This window comes from Cygnus olor, chromosome 1 (genome assembly GCF_009769625.2).
Source record: "Cygnus olor isolate bCygOlo1 chromosome 1, bCygOlo1.pri.v2, whole genome shotgun sequence".
In the NCBI taxonomy this organism is placed as follows: Eukaryota; Metazoa; Chordata; class Aves; order Anseriformes; family Anatidae; genus Cygnus; species Cygnus olor.
The window spans coordinates 9,361,848-9,378,592 of record NC_049169.1 but is presented as its reverse complement, the minus strand read 5'-3'; the positions used below and the strand labels follow the sequence as shown (position 1 = coordinate 9,378,592).

The 16,745-nt window shown below is 34.9% G+C and overlaps 1 protein-coding gene across 5 annotated transcripts in view; it reads right to left on the bottom strand.

Moving 5' to 3' along the window:
- The window catches only part of SEMA3A (semaphorin 3A), a 331,651-nt gene that overhangs the window by 104,863 nt on the left and 210,043 nt on the right, over positions 1 to 16,745 (bottom strand). For all 5 annotated transcript variants that reach the window (XM_040548218.1, XM_040548227.1, XM_040548247.1 and 2 more), the window contains 2 exons: positions 15,786 to 15,943; positions 12,942 to 13,004 (listed from right to left, as the gene is read on the bottom strand). In XM_040548218.1, coding sequence (XP_040404152.1) covers positions 12,942 to 13,004; positions 15,786 to 15,943 — 221 coding nt within the window. The remainder of the gene's footprint in view (positions 1 to 12,941; positions 13,005 to 15,785; positions 15,944 to 16,745) is intronic.

The following is a 16,745-nucleotide window of genomic DNA, read 5'->3' as shown; positions in this document are numbered from 1 at the left end:
ATAATAATAAAATCTATACTGTAACTACTTTAACAGCTCTCCATGATTCATTCAAACTCCAGATTTCAGCATACATGTATGCTAAAGAAGATATTACGATCAGAGAAACTGTGTGTGCTTTGAGAAGACTTGTGTCTACCACTACATGAGACTGGGGTGACTGACTCAGATGTCCAGGATCTGTTTCCCCAAACCTGCCCTGGCTTCACAGCTTGTGCAGTGGTATTCAGCTGAGAAATCTGGCACTCAGCTCTGCCGGTCCCAACACTGGTGGCTACATCAATTTGACTACAAAGCACCAACCACCTTGGCTGAAGGCCTGGAATGACTTGGTTGTCTCTAACTGGGCTTGTCCTACTTGGCAGCCACATCCCCTGCTGCCAGGCCCTCAGGCCAACACTGTATTGTTAGTATGAAGGTCCATGCCAGCAGGAGGCATTTCACTATATGGTCTCAGAGTGTAAGATACTGGAAAGGAAGTGAAGACTACAAAAGAAATGTAGTATCTTGGTACGTTACAGCATTTGGGAGAAAATATTCAGTGGAGGAACAGGAAGGAACCAAGAGCCAGCAGGTGTAATGATCAAATTATCAGGAAATTTAAACACTGTGTCCACACGTGAGTTCAGCCCCCGGTACCTTTGAATCCATTTTTGCTCTTCCCAGGAAGGGAACATTGTTTAAAGGGAACATGTTCTAGACAAATTCATATCCTTTGAATATTGTTGTTCTTCAAGTAAAACAGTTTAAGGAAGAAAATTAGACTTTCAAAAATTACTTTCTAGTTGGGAAATTTACTTTTATTTTTATTTTTTAATATTTGAAAGCTGAGTGGAGTGGGAGTTTAAAATACTTCTAGCCTAATAATGTAAATGAATATCTGAAAATGAATGCAAAGTTTGCAGAGTTCTTTGTAGGCAGGAAAATATAACTTGGATAGGCAATGAAAATACGTTTTAAAAAAAGGAGTACTGGAATCACCATAGTGAATCACTAGAATTCTTCCACCTAATAATCCTGTTTCTTATAATGGATAGTTTCATATTAGGAATTTTTTTCTTGTCTGTATAAAGCTAAACACAGGTTTATGCCCTAAAGCTTGAGTTTATATACATACATATAGCAGAAAGCATAAGTGATTGCATATGGTACAGAATGATTGAGGTAGACATTCAAAGAGAAAATTAGGTACATCATGTGGGAGTTACTGCAGTCCTGAAAACCCCCACTCATTTGTCTTGCCTAGTGCAGGAGAGGATTAATCTTCATTTATATTTCAATAAATAGCATAAGGTTTCCTGAGAGCTGTAGGTTCTGCCTTTGGCCTTGTGCTGAAGCATCTCTAACTTAAAATCTAAGCAGCTAAGCCCCAGCATCATGCCTGGAGACTCTTAGCATAGTTTATGAGGTCTCTGTCTCTCTGTCCTGACAGAGGGAACTTCTTCAGAAAGCTACTATTTTTTTTTTTATTATTATTATTTTTTCAACATGTAAATTCTGGAGCTGCTACTGTGATGACATGATTACCACTATCCTCTAAAGCATGCCCAAAGAAATGGTTAGTGCTCTTTCTTGGTTATACTATGTGCTATACTGATAGTTTATCGAAATTAAAGTAGCTAAAATCATTCCATCATACTAAGGTATTGCAGCGAAGGAACCAACCTTGCTGCAAGACCTCCTGCACTAAACTCTTATTTGTAGTACAAGTTGAGAAATTGTTAGATTGTCACTTAAAGTCAGAGTGTGAATTAAGGTCAAAGAGTTCCAGTGTGTCTGGACAGAGACCTTAAGTCTAAATTCCAAATCCTAATATTATATATTACAAATAAGGGCAGAGGGCCTGTCTTGAAGAGAAGATAAAGTATTAATTAAGCTTTCCAGCAGGACACCCACCATATGAATATCACTATGTCTGACACTAACCAAACATATACATTTAATTTTTGAGATTTCCAATATTTATGCATCAAATTGATAGAAAGGATTATGGAGAGAGAGATTATCCTGAAAAAATAAATTACAAAGAAAATGTCTGCAACAAAAAGCATAAGAGCCAAAAGCAGAAAGATTGAAAAACAAACACTACAGATATGTAACACTGATTAGACTGTTATGCAGACTTTTCCCGGACACTTACAAAAATAAAGTCCATCCATCTGTCAAAACATCTGCTCTGCATATGAAAATTAAAACTGAATTTCGGTGGTTTTTATGAGTTTCCAGTAATTATCTCCCCAAGAAGCCTGAAATTTACATCCTTCAGTCTGGATTACTGATGCAGTAAAGAGTTTTCAATTATATCTTTTTTAAGGGGATGTTTAAGGAGTAAGTCCCACTGACTAATTAATATCCAGGCTTTTTTTTCCTTATTTTAAAGAAGATGTTTCTATTAAAAAACAACAAACAAAAAAAAAACCAGCATTGATGTCTATACTGCTTCACAGATATTACAGCAAATATAAGCGGACAGATTATGCAGGGCACTGAGTAAAAGGCCAAATAATCCATTACTGTATCATTAGCTTCAACGGTTTTCTGCTGATTTAATCCAGATAATGATCAGACCCTGTCATACATTCTTCCTTTATTTCAACCTTCCACATGGCTACGTGATTAAAATATCAGAAGGTTTTGTCTAAACTGGATACACAAAGGGATTTAAAGCTATCGTCTAACAGCTGGACAAACAAAACAAATGCATGTTTCTTTCAAATCAAATGAACAGACAGTTTCCATATTAAGTCCCATGCATGAGTTTAATTAATATGTTTACTTTTTTTTTTTTTTTTTTTTTTTCCTTCTGTCTAATTAGTTGAATTCTCAAGAGGCAAGGTCAGGAATCCATGGAGAATAAGTAATCCCTGATATTATTGCTGTCATTCATAGTTATCACACTGTTGAAAGATGTTCCCAAGTTATCAGGGAGCTTTTATATATCCTTCTTTGCCGGTGGTCTACTGCCAGCTGCAATCAGTTCAGTCTGTATTGGCTAGTTATCTTTTTCAGTATGCAATAGCACTGTTTCACGGAAAATACTTCTGGACTGTTCGTGCAATAAATATATATTTAATCTCTCAGCTAGATCCTTCAAACACTTTAGCACATCAGCAAGCATGTGCAAGGAAGCCCTCCTCAGTGTGAGCTCTGCAACGCATATGCTTTTACAGCTATGCATTTCATTGCTGCTTGCATGCAATTTTTTTTTAAATTATTATTATTTGGTAAATTGCAGTAAGATTATTTAAGAATTTGTACTGTTTCCCTATTTGCATTACAGTAGCACTTAAAAACATTGGTCAAAGAGTAAAGTCTGCTTAAAGAGGCCCAGAGTAGGCAGGGAACAGAGCAAATCATTCCAGTCCTGTTAAATTGCAATGATCCTTTTAAAATTTTATTTTATTGGAGTAAGCTAATTGGTAACACTGCTGCAAAACCACTGCTGCATTGGCAGTAATGGGGATATCTCCCAGTACTAGAAGCTTTGCACAGGGTTTGATGGGTGGGAAAATCATGCGTGGCACCTGTACTCCATGAGATAACATTTCAAATGAACCCGAATAAGCACGTGTAAGATTTTAGAGTGGGGGAGGCCAGCAATGCATGCAGCTGGCATGAAAACATTTGCAGACTGTGATTTACTGCTGTGTATCTCTCGGAGTTTGGATCAATAACTTCATTTCCATCCCTGTTTTCTCATTACTGTACCTTGCAATCAGCAGGTTCAATGTTTTATGGTCCTACCCTCTGAAAATCTGCCTGCAGTGAAGTTAGTTGAGCAGTTGAAATACTGGGGTCTGTGTTACAGAGGGGATTTCTATAAACTTAGTTCTTAGGGATTCCCCATCAGTTAAAATCCGTTAAAAATAACTATTTATATATATATATATATATATATATATCCAATAGAAACCTTGGATATCTCTTGGTAAATAAAATATCTAGTCTCTTTTATAAATCTATGTTATTTTCTGAACTGAATTCTAATTGTACTTTGAAGTTTTTCAGTACATTAGAGCTCTGAAAAAGCTGCCAGATCCTGAGATCCAGTGGCCCTTGCACTGTATTGTGATCTAGAGGATTTGACCCCTCCCAAGATGCCAGGAATGACACTACTCTTAGACATGGTCACCACTGCCAAAATTAAAGATGAATGCTTGATTAACTCCATATCTAGACTTTCCTTTGCTGTCAAGCCATGCCCTGAGAAATTTCAGACTGAGGGTGCTGATGAGGATTGATAAGACATTCTTTCTTGCTTGCCTAGTGCAGCTTACTGTACTTCTAGCTATCTTCCCAATTAAGTTATGCCTGTTATCTGTCTGATTTTTGATATGACAAGAGTTCATGAGAATATTTAAAATGTATAATTTACTCAAGTTGCAGGATGTCTGCATGAATTTAAACCATTAAAACATCAAGACAAAAATAAGAAGCTAACTAACAAAGTATGTGATAAAAAAGCCACTAAAAAAAGCAGATATATCCTGATTCCTTCAAGCCACAAACCTGCATGTCATATTAGAAAACAGTCTAATTGTCAGCACACTTGCACAGCAGATGGAAAGCTCTTTGGCTTCCTGCTTTTCGTCAGTGAGGGTGAAACAAAAAATGACGCTGCCTGCCTGCCTTTCTGTCTGTCTACCTGTAAGGGTAGTTGTTCACTACTGGTACTGTGGACCAACACATCAGTTAAATAGGTCTTCAAATCTTTGTTATTATCACTAATCATATGGCCTAGCAATTGCTTAAGGCCTTAAGAAGTAAAGTTTCTCCAAATTGTTCTGTATTCACTATGTCCACATCAGGAGACATGTTTCCAGTCCATAAATCTTCATTTAGCAGATGCAGATAATAATTGTTCTAGACCTGTGAACAGCTAGACATATGCCAAGAACAGGCTGCAGTACAATATACCTGTTTTAATGACCACCTCATATTTTTGTACATCTGGTTAATGTGTAGTTAACAAGACAAACCAAAGTCTTTTGTGGAAGCAGTCCAGCAAAACTGTTTTCAGGATTTTGCAAAAATAACATGGTTGTTGTACACTGAACCCTTCCAGGAGCTTTAGCAAGAAACTTATTTTATTTTGAATTGTTATGTTTTTCAGGAGTATTTACTTCCTACAGAACAGAATTAAGTTATTTAAGTAACAGAAGAATATTTCAGGAATAACTCAAAACATTGGGAAGCCTTGAGGTCAAATGGAAGACAGTCCTTTTCTTACCATAATTTTAAAACAAAACTGTTTTTGCTCTGTAGACTAAAGCTGGCCCACATTCTGGGCATGGCTTTATTAGAAAAGCAATGAACTATACTGCTTGGTTTCAACTCAGGCAGTCTCACCAAGCCCAGCAGCAATTTAAGTTGCGACCACAGTCTAGATCGAAAGAGTCTCTCCCAGCTATCTCTTCTATCTGGGTGGGGTAATCACCTGTCTCCTGGAGAAATCAGATTACATCCTGCCTTTCCGAATAGAATCAACACCTGCTAATTGGGTGGAGTATTCAGACAAACAGGTTGCAAAGCCTGCTATATGCACATAAAGCACTTAGACTCCATATCAGTCAGCTTGTCTTTATTCAGCATTAGACATATCCTGTAATGACTTCCACTCACAGCCACCTAAAATAAATATACTCAAAGCCTCTGTGTTGAAAGTGAACGTAAATGTGTGAAGTGTTGAACGGAAGCAAAAGACTGTGGCATTCATAAGGAAGAGTTGCTTAGCAATACGTGGGCCTGTAAATAAAAACACTCTGTAAGCTAGACTATGAAGTTACATGTTTCTTATTGTGGGAATCTTTACATTTGGGTGTGGAAATTAAGTTATTCTGAAACCATAGAGAGATATTGAACTGGGACAGAAGCCTAAAATTCCCAGTCAGTAAAAAATTGGTACCAAATGGATTTATTTATTTATTATTTATTTTTTTTTTTGTGAGATTCATGACACTGCAAATAATCTAAGGTTTTGAAACATGTTAATCAGCAAGGGATTATCCAAAGGGAAATCAACAGATAATTTGTTCCAACACAGATCATTTTGAACAGTCAGGAAAAGAAAAAAAAAAAAAAGAAGAAAAAAAGAAGAAAAAAAGACAGAAATGTACAGGTTCTTTCTTTATTTAGGGTTCTTAATTTTCTTGTTCCACCATCTTCAGAATATGAAACTTTCTCTACAGTAAAAAGGCTTTTTTAAAGAAGATTAGTTGACATGAAGATGTGGAAACTGAACAAAGCATTAGCTTTGACATAGGAAATAATTATGTATCATTTCCTTGGTTATTTTAGGAACTTTTCCTATAACTAGTATTTAGTTCTTTTACTTATTCCAAAAGAAACAGACGATATTAAACTTGTGAGCAGCAGAGAGGAATTTAGTGGAACTACTGGTTGGTGTATGCAAGTAACAGAACTGCAGAAATAAAATTAGTTGTGGACTAATTTAACAGGGAAATAGTGATCACATCTTGAGTATAAAGGAACTGTGATATGTGATCTTTGAGAGCGGACCTATCCTTAAATTTTAAACTGTACTTGCTTTTATTAAAGCAACAACCTAAAAATTGGTCTGTTCACTAAAATAGAAAGAACTTCTAGTAAACTCAGGGAAAAAAATGTTAATGATACCAAGAGAAACACTCTTCTCTAATTATGTGAGCTTCAGCCTGAAGCTCTGAAAGAAAACAGGGACTAAACACCTCCATAATTTTTACTAGTTATTCAGTTATGTGTTTCTCTGAAAAGAAATGTATAAAGGACAAATTTACTCTGTCCATCTTGAGATGCAATAAATCATAACAAGAAATTACCCAAAGTCATTTTAAAATAACAATGGCTGGTAACCCAGCTGCAATTAAAAGTAATTCTCAGACTTTGTGAAGGCCAAACTTGGGTTCATGAGGAACACATATTGATAGGAAACTAAAACCCATAATTTGGGGAACAAATTTTCCTCCATTTCTCGTTTACTTCCCGTTCTCTGCCCCTGTAACTTCATACTTCAAAGACAAAATGCTATTTCTGCAAGACTGCATTAAATCTGATGAATATAAAGTTTCCTTCAGAGGCAAATTTCTATAGTCACACCTATAAACAAAAAAAGCCAGAAATTGGAAAATTAGTTTTCTCTTTGATCTATGTCAATTTGTTCCCCACATTCAAAGACATAAATGACTTCCCGTGATACATAAATGGGTAAACTATGAACATCTGAACAATTACTAACTTAATCCTTCCTCTGTGTAAGTATACAACTTGTTACCTTACAGTAACTGATTTGTCTTGGTAAGTTCATATAAAGAACATATGCAAATGTCTAAATGAACACAAGCTGTAGGCTCAACTTTTGAATGGACTCTGCCATAAATGAGGCTTTATGCCCGCAAGTGTCGAAGAACTAGATCTGGCACAGCCAGAATTTCCTGGGGGGGGGTATGTGTGTGGGGGGAAATAATGTTAGAAATCTCCACAGGACTTTAAAAGACTCCAGTGTATTATACTTCTTTTTTACCACACTCAGTTCACTTCTTCTAAGTGAAGGAACTGTAGGTTTGTTGTACTTTTTTCCCTTTCTGTCTTTCTATGTTGTGTCTATGCAAAGCAGTTCTATGCAGCAGCACAAAACTTACAAAATGCCTCACTCCCTCTTCTCCCAAATGGTAAAAAATGCCTTAGTAGGAAATCATGCCCACATTAAAGATTATGGACAAGGATAAGGAGTGAGAAGACCCCAAAGTAATAATTTCTTCCAGGATTACTGACTGGGACAAGTGATAGAGTCGGAGAGGATATGCAGTGGCACTGTTTGTCTCCAAAGAGCTCAGAAGTCACATTTCTCCTTGTGGAAGTTAACACGAAGAGTAAATTCTGTTCTTATCCTCGTTGGAGGTCCATTGCTTTGGATCTATTGCTTACCTTATCCCTTCCTACTCCCACTGGACATGCAGCTTTCCCCTTTCCCCTTTCCCCAGGCTGGATGGTCCTGGGTCTGTATGCTCTATCAAAGGATTTCAGTGTTATGCTGGAGACAGGGAGCCAGAAAGGAAAAGGTTACGGTGATAAAAGTTGGTGATAGAAAAGCTGGATATCTGTCTGTAAATGTCCTCTAAAGGAAGAACACTGAAAGAAAGGGACGAACTTCTCTTTGGTACACACAAAAAGCCAGAGGTAATTTGACCTGATAAACTGTGACTATCAGATGAATTTAGAAGCAGGCTTTCTAGATCCAGCCAGCACTGTATATTTAATTTTCGGAATCCGTCTTCAGATCTTTGTTTACAATAACACATGAAAAGAATTACTTTTGCTTTCTGCCTCTGTGTTCTTCTATTTTACCTAAGGCAACAGGCAACAACAGTAATAAAATGAGTTAAAGGGAATTGTGCTCGTTTGTTGCCAACTTTGTTTTTCCAAAGTATCACCAGATATGGCTGAGGGACACTTGCTAAGTTACACACCACTTTTTTTTTTTTTTTTCCTTTTTCAATCAAATCATTGCACACATTGCTTTGGAAATGTTAATCTTCCTATGATTTAGGGAGGATCTGGAAAACTTTAAAGAAAGCAAAAATTTAGATGATACATGAACATTTTGGCTTGAGTATATCTTAACAAATGAGATAATGAACTAAATTACAGCCACATGATTCTACCCACATGAATCATAAATTCAATGATTAAACCACACTTAAATGCAAAGAAGCAGAATATAGCTATATTGTGTGTACTATAAAGAGTCTAACAATTCTTCCACACTGGGAATAGGTTTCTGATCTGAAGTGATTCCAAATCACCACCTAGTGACCTATCAAGTTTAAAATGTCAATCACAGTTGAATTCAGGTAAATGTAACTAGCTAAAATCTAATGACACTTAAACAGCTGACTTAGATGTCAGATGATGTGTTGATACAGAGAATACCACCATTTAATTCTCACTAGAAAATCCAAGGAAAACATGATTTCATATTATATTCAAGTCTTTTATAAGTACCTGTCATTGTTTATCTTGTTCTATGTGACTCTGTAAAACTACTCATTGAAATTTAAAGATTTAAACAAGTCAAGGCCAAAAGGGACCATTTTAACAATTTAGTTGTGCTGGGATATTTAAGAGTGGCTAAATAAATTAGATAGTCAAATCACACTTGAAAATAAATCCTAAGGTACCCTTCAGAAGCACATCTTTGTAGCTTTCAAGTTGTAGAAATCTATCATACTCTTTAATTGGGATTTCTCTGATTATTTGTGTACCATGTTGTGGTACTGTTATGGTGCTTTAGCCAAACCTAGTCAGAAGTGTATTGACTAGACAGTAGTCAAAACTTTTTAAGCTATAATAAATTAATAGTTCAAGGACTAGAAGAGCTTCCAGTCAACAAACTAATTATCTATCCCTTCCTGCAAAAGGCTAGTGTTTTCTGGTAACATTTGTAAATCACCCAAGTTTGCTTTGCTGGTTTATGACATCCCAGGAATGTCGAAATGTCGAAGTAGAATTGTAGCTGCTTTTTTTTTTTTTTTTTTTTTCAGCAGTTACCTGTTATTTAACCCATATGTAATGTAATGCAGAGGTTGCCATGTGTTCCTGCTGGGATCCAGGTGCCTGTGAGATCTTAAAATCAAAATATTGAGGCTCACAACTGAGGGATATGACTATGAACATGTCTGCACAGCAAAGTTGAGTATAAAAGCTGAGAACTATTCTGTAGAGACCTTGTCTTCTTTGATCATTACTAAGGTCTGGTCAGGAATCATGAGAATGTTCACAGGGCTTAGAGCAACTAGAATAATCAAATGAGAGACTGAGGTCCAGAATAGCAAGAAAGCCTCACAGAACTGCTCATTTAGTAGAATTACATAAGCAAATATCATATTTGTTAGTTATATAGCCTTTAATTTTTACTATATTACTGTGGTGCTTTTCATATTCCATAACAGAAATACATTGTAATACTATGGACTTACATGGGACAGTGACTATTATTATTATTATTATTATTATTATTATTATTATTTATTGTTGTTATATTTTGTGGAGAGTCTAATGGTTAACTGCTGTCAGAGAAGTCCTGCTTTATTGCATATGAGGTCTTTCAGCCTCCCTTCTCCCCAGCTTACCCATAGGAAAAGATCTGAAGCATATTTAAAAAAGGTTTATCTATCTGTACAGTGAGCAAAGCTTAACTAATTAACATACAGTAAGCCCTTCAAGAAACAGAAATGAGAATGACTGCTTAAGGAACAAAGAGAGAACCAGGAGAGCAAGAGCAGTCCAAGTAGGCCGCGCTCCTTGAATCCCACACCAGCTGTCCTGAACTGCAAGCCTACTGCTCTCAGATTGGCATGACTGACAGTGTCAGTACAAGGAAACCCTCTGAAGGAGTAAAAATGATGGTAAATTACCTCTTATAATTATGAGAGGAAATCTCTGAGGTCATAGCTGAGGTTAGGAGCAGGGCAGAGACAGGGTTGTACTTGCACTGCAGCTGCTGCAGCGCACCTGGCCTATTAGTGGGGACTTGCATTTTCAGCACTCACTTCCCCTAGAGATCAATAATTGAAAAAGAATTTTTAAGACCTCAGTGTAGAAGTATAGACAATCATTTAGAAATTTCTGAACCATCACAAGTGAAGAGTATCTAATATCTTAGCAGTGTTACATTGCTGAAAGCAATATTAAATAAAGCATGTTTCATACTGCATGTTACTTGTCCTCTATTTCTCTTGTTCTCAGTAATGAGAACCAGTTGAGTTATTTTTATGTCCTATATATCTCACACTCCCAAGGTACTGACAATGGCTTTAAGGAACAAATACGGAAGGAATAATACATTTCTTAAATGGTCTGTAATTACAGTTAAAGAAGTTACATTAAATACTTTGTAATGCACTGTTTTACAGCAATAACAGGTAGCAGTAATTATTCCAGGACGATGACATGAGCACACCAAGGTATTTATTTGATCTTTCTAGTTTCTTACCAAAACCAGACCCACATTAAATATAAACTCTGCATTTTTATTTCAAATCTAAACTTCAAGAGAAATATGAAAAAAAAAAAAAGTATGGGAAAAATGTTTTCCAAAATTAATTATCTGTTTCTAACAATATTTTTCTGTACTACTATAGTGTTCAGTTTGGGCTGCATTGAGTCCCAAGTGCTGTGCTCCCCTTCTGCCTTGCTCTTTTCCACCAAGTCATAGTTGTGCTGCTTCTAATGACTACACTCATAGCAGGCACCTAATGTGCTAGATCATACAAAGCATTGTAGCGTGGTATTAGCTTCACCTTTTACTTGTGATCTTATGGTGTCTTACTTATGGTGTTGCTGTCTTAATATCATAGGAAGCAAATATAGGAAGCATAATATGATGGAAAACAAAAGATTAAAGGAGAATAAATTAATTACAGCTTACAGGAGTCAGAGGACTGGGGGGACCCTGAACTTCCAAGCTCACTCCATTTATAATAAAGTGCCTCATGTGTGATTGGAACCAGCCTAGTGCAAATGATAGAACTTACTCATACTGTACTGTTGTGAACTTCTAAAAAAAGTATTAAAAATTCAGAAAGTAGGCTTTCATTCTCAGTGCTGAATCTCATTATTTTTCTATGTTTCAACACCAGCTATAAAAAATTACTGTAATATCACAATACTTTAGTATTTTTAGTAATTTGCTCAGACATTTAACATTAACCTCATTTTTTTAACCTTGAAAATTAGATAGTATAGTCCTCACCTTGTAATACACTCCTGAAAATTATTTGTTAATATGAAATAGGATTAATTTAAACATATTATTTCTATTTAACGAGATAATCCAAGTATCTGATACTGTAGCTGCTCTTTGACACTGTAGCTGCCCTTTCACATATATACCTTAGCCTATGATTTTTAGCTTTTACCTAATCCACCTCTGCTGTTCCCAAATGGCTTTTTATGAAGACAACTGTCCTCTATGTCCTAGGTAAAGACCAATGATACTATTTTTATTATGACCTAGGAAATTATTCAAATGGAGCTCTCTAGAGGCATATGGTTGGTATTATGAATATTTTACAGAATCATCTCTGAAAATCAGGCCAATAGCATATATACAGGAGGCCAAGTTCTACTCTCAGTTATACCTTGGCAGCCACAATGATTTCTCATTTGGCTATGTTCTGCAAGTATTTGTTTGGATTATTTTTTTCCTTTTTCTCTTCTTCAGCCCTGTCCTTACATTCTCATGCTGTTGATATAAAGAAGACAGTTATTATCAGTGCAGGATGAGTATTATTTGGGGGATACGGGCTATGTCTCTCCTACCTCATAAATACAGGGAATATGATGTACAGAGGAGTGAGGGAAAATGTACAGAAAATTGTGTCTACTGTAACGGTGTCTATCATGAGGTACCAAAAGTGATACAGAATGTTAAAATCACTTTGACCATGTTTTCCTATAAACTTCATGCAGAGAAGAGTTTAGAGAAACCCACTGACTTCAGTGAGATGTCACAAAGAGAAAAGTCTGCTTGGAATTTGGAAGAGTGAAAAATGGAGACAAAATTTTAATGACCTGAGATCAGGAGACAATTATGCAAGGGTTAATATTTCTTATTTTGATGTATCTCTTCCTTTTTCTTTCTTGAGAAGACTTGTATTTTTTGTTGTTGTTGTTTGTTTTGGCTTTGTTCTGTTTTGTTTTGTAAATAAATTCAATTTCATTTGCATAATTTTCATTAAAAAAACTTAACGCCTTGGTCATAAAGGTAAAATTTCATTATGAAGAATTTAGAAGGTTGAAGTAGCTTAAATTTGAAGTTATAATCATGTGTGTGGCCTTTACAGAGGAGGAAAAATACTTTAAGAATTAATACAATAAGACCTAATAAAATATTTAAAATATTTTATAAAAGAAAAAAAAATGCTAAAAAAATTTGTACTTACCAGAATATCTTTTCCAGCCCACTTGCACTCATCCCTTCGGGAATGAGATACAGGCCAAACAATCTAAAGACACAGAACAAAAATCACGTTGTGTTATTTCATGCTTCAGTAACTGAAAATTGCAGACCAAATGCTACAGCATGTCTTTACCCAATTTCTCTTTTACCCATTCTTTTCCTTATTTCTTTTTTTTTCTATAAAACTTGACAACAAGGAATTGAAATGGTAGGAGTAAAACAGAGATGATAGGAATCATGGTAAAAACAATCTTGTGATATAATCTGTATTGTGAATTGCAGCAATGAATCTTGAATACGAATGAAGAAAAGGTTACTCTCAGTTAAGTGAGCGTTCTTCCACTTTTAAATGTTATATAATGAAACAAAACACAAAGCAAAAAAAATCAGATACTAGCAATAAACCTGATCTATGTGAAATCTCAGATTCATAATTCTTATAGTTCTCAGAATCATAAATTAAGACATTTGTCTTTTCAGTGTATTTCAGTGCAGTTCACTCTTTTAGTAGGCTTAGTTAATTAAATAATAAAAAAGATGTTGTGGTATTTGAAAAGTATTACACCATTGAAGTAGATTTGTTTATGTTGTTCCTATAGAGCTACTCTAACACAAGTAAACCTAGGTTTACTGTAATGTCTGCTTTGCAGAAAATGGATCTCACCTCATACAGAGAAAATCCAGAGACGCTCACAGTCAATTATTCATGTTTTTTTTTTTTTTTTTAAAAGCTTTTAGGAATTACATATAGAATAAAACATGATCTTCACATAAAATGCCATGCTATTCATTTGGGAGCCTCAGATAATGCAATATAAATGGCCATAAGTCTGGATTACAACCATGGTGTTCAATACTGTTTGTTAAAAGAAAAGTAAAAGGCAAACTATTCAAAACAAACAAACAAAAAAAAGAATATGGATGACAAAAAAGGATGAAGGAGACATTACATGTGTCATTTAAAAATACAGTTTGCAACCACACTTTTAAATTCAGAATTTTCTTAAAATGTAATAAAATCCAAACAGAAATCAAACATCTTAAGTCTATAAAATAAGGCTGAAAATTTTATGAGAACATTCTCTCTCAAAAGGATTCCTGCTACTTCCTGTTTCTATTCTCAGTTTAAAATGTGCAGAGACATGTGAAAATTAAAATTTACTAGGTTGAAAAACATTAACCAAACTTCTCAGATCTCCCAAAAGGACCAGTTCAAGTTCAGTTCAAGTTTTGGGCAAAGATTTCTATATTAATCAAACCAGTATTTTAATCCATAAAATTAAAGGCTAGATTTTCTTATTCTCACAGCACAGTATTTTCTCTGGTTTGGTTTAAATGTCAGCAAAACCAAACTATTTTTAATAGACTGAAAAGTTTGACTTTTTGAGCTGTTGTTCTTTGGAGTCATATATTGTTATCAGCATTTAGGCAGAAACTTTAGTTCTTTTTACTGTGGTAGGAACAATGACTGCTGAAGTTGGAGTTCAGGTGCAGAACCAACTTCATTGTGATTTTGATCGAAGTTTCTTCAGTGACCCTCCTGTATTTAATAAGAAGATCAAAAAATTGTTTAAGCCTTTTGTTTATTCTTAAATCTAAAGTCGAGTTGCAAGTCTGTTCTTAAGTTTTTTACCACCATTCAGTTCCATGTTACCAATAGTAATTCTTTATTTAATATAATATGTATATTTTTATAATTTCAATTAGTATTGTAAAGGCATCTGAATGCCTAAGTATGTAAGATACAATTCTTGCCATTCTGCCATTCTGCAGAACTGTTTTCTGCAGTGGAAACACCTTTTTTTACTTTAATTATTCCAGATGTTTTGCACATTAAACTACGAATCCCTCAGAGAATTCAAATAAATAGCTAGTTTCCTTTATAGCTGCTCTAAAGAGAATAGAAAAGAAAATACCCAGTTTTCTTTTTATCCTTTTTCCTTAGAGAATACAAATGAATGTTCCCTCTGAACAGAAAACACAAGGTATTTATTGCTATCATCTTAGGAAGCTAATAGTCAACGGGCAAAAGGTCAGGAACACCAAGAAAAAAAAATCCCCCTGTATTGGAGCAATATATCTCTCATAAAAGGGATATATTGGACTTTAAAATGTGCCATCAAAATACTTAAATATAACAAATCAAAATTCCATGCCATTGTTTACCTTCTTAGCATTTTGTCTCACTAAAGTAAATTAAAAGATAAAATGTTTTATTTAGAAACCAAAAAAAGAATACTCCAGAACATCTCTGAATTATTGGTTTACTTTTAATTTGTCTCCAGCTTCTACAGGAAAATTATATTTTCCTTCAAGAATGCCCAGCTTTTATGAATCTATTCCTCTTTTATTTATACTTAATCTATTTTGGTTTATGAGCAGCAGAAGTAGGGTGCCTAAAAGTGCTGGGCTAAAGAAGAGAAATCCTACATTTGGACTGATGAACAGCTTCTTTTTATCAAATGCAGAATAATGAGGCCATTTTGTGTAAACTGACATAGTAGTTATGTTTGTTTTTTTTTTTTGTTTGTTTGTTTGTTTTTAGCAGCAAATATGAAGTATGTCTTGTTTGGAAAATAACTGGATTATTCACTTGAAATTTATTTCTCATGGGAGGGGAAGATAAATAAATAATGACAGCTTATAGGTTCATTATAAATTTCTCTTTCAAGAATCAGCAAATATTTGTCTGTTCAGCAATAGTAGTGTTCCTGATATCCAAACACTTACCATATAATTCATATAGTACCCAACATAGTCTGGATAATAACAATTGTACAACATTAAAAGTATATGTTTATATTATATAAAACATGACTAAAGGTACCTTTTGATATTCCTTGATGTTAACCAGGTTGAAGGAAAATATGTGGTCCTTTGCTCCAACATATAACCGACTCCTTTCTTCATCCAAGAGGAAAGTATGGTAACTGGAGCTATTAGCTAGTCCATTGAAATTGATTATATTGTTGGATTCCAACATTTCTGCAAGATAAAGGTAATACTTTCTATGCTAATATGGTCAAATAAATTACAGACATGTTTTGACTTGTATGGATTTTATTTCTGGAATTTATACTTATTGAGCAAAACACAGTGAAAGTGCTACGTACCTGGGCCTGTGAGTGTTGTTATTTCAAGAGCCCACACCCAAACTGCTAGTGAGATTCAGCTCTACACAAACAAAGATCATCAGCAAAGTAAATTAAACTCCTGTATGAGGTTTTAGGTGGTGAAATTCCATCCATATAACTTGTCAACTGTTGGACTAAGTTCAGTTTTGTTCAAAAAAATGAGACTTAGAGCCACGAAGCTGAAGATGACCAGCTCATAAAAAACACATCTAACCACATAATCTCATACTTCTAGCATACAAAACTACTCTACACATCCATAAATTGTGAGAAAAACGTAAGAAAGACTAGCTAATGACATAAAAAGACACAAGTAATCCATTCTTACATGCACTGCAGTCATTCCAGCTTACTGACACTGGCGGCATGTAGTTCCCTTACTTGGAACTGTGTACTTATCTATCACAGGAATAAAACTAGAGAAGTTAATGTTGCTTCTGTTTAACTCAAGAATAATTGTCTAGTCCTCGTGCTCCTCACAGTTATCGCACTTGCCAAGGACAGAATTTTTTTCAGTGCAAGGATCCACACAGTCTTCTCAACTATACACAAATATTAACAAAGACAAATGTATTTACCTGAAACTGCTTAAAAATAGTTTTCCATAAAATAATGCAGACATTGGAAGTATAAACTTTCACAAAAACACTATT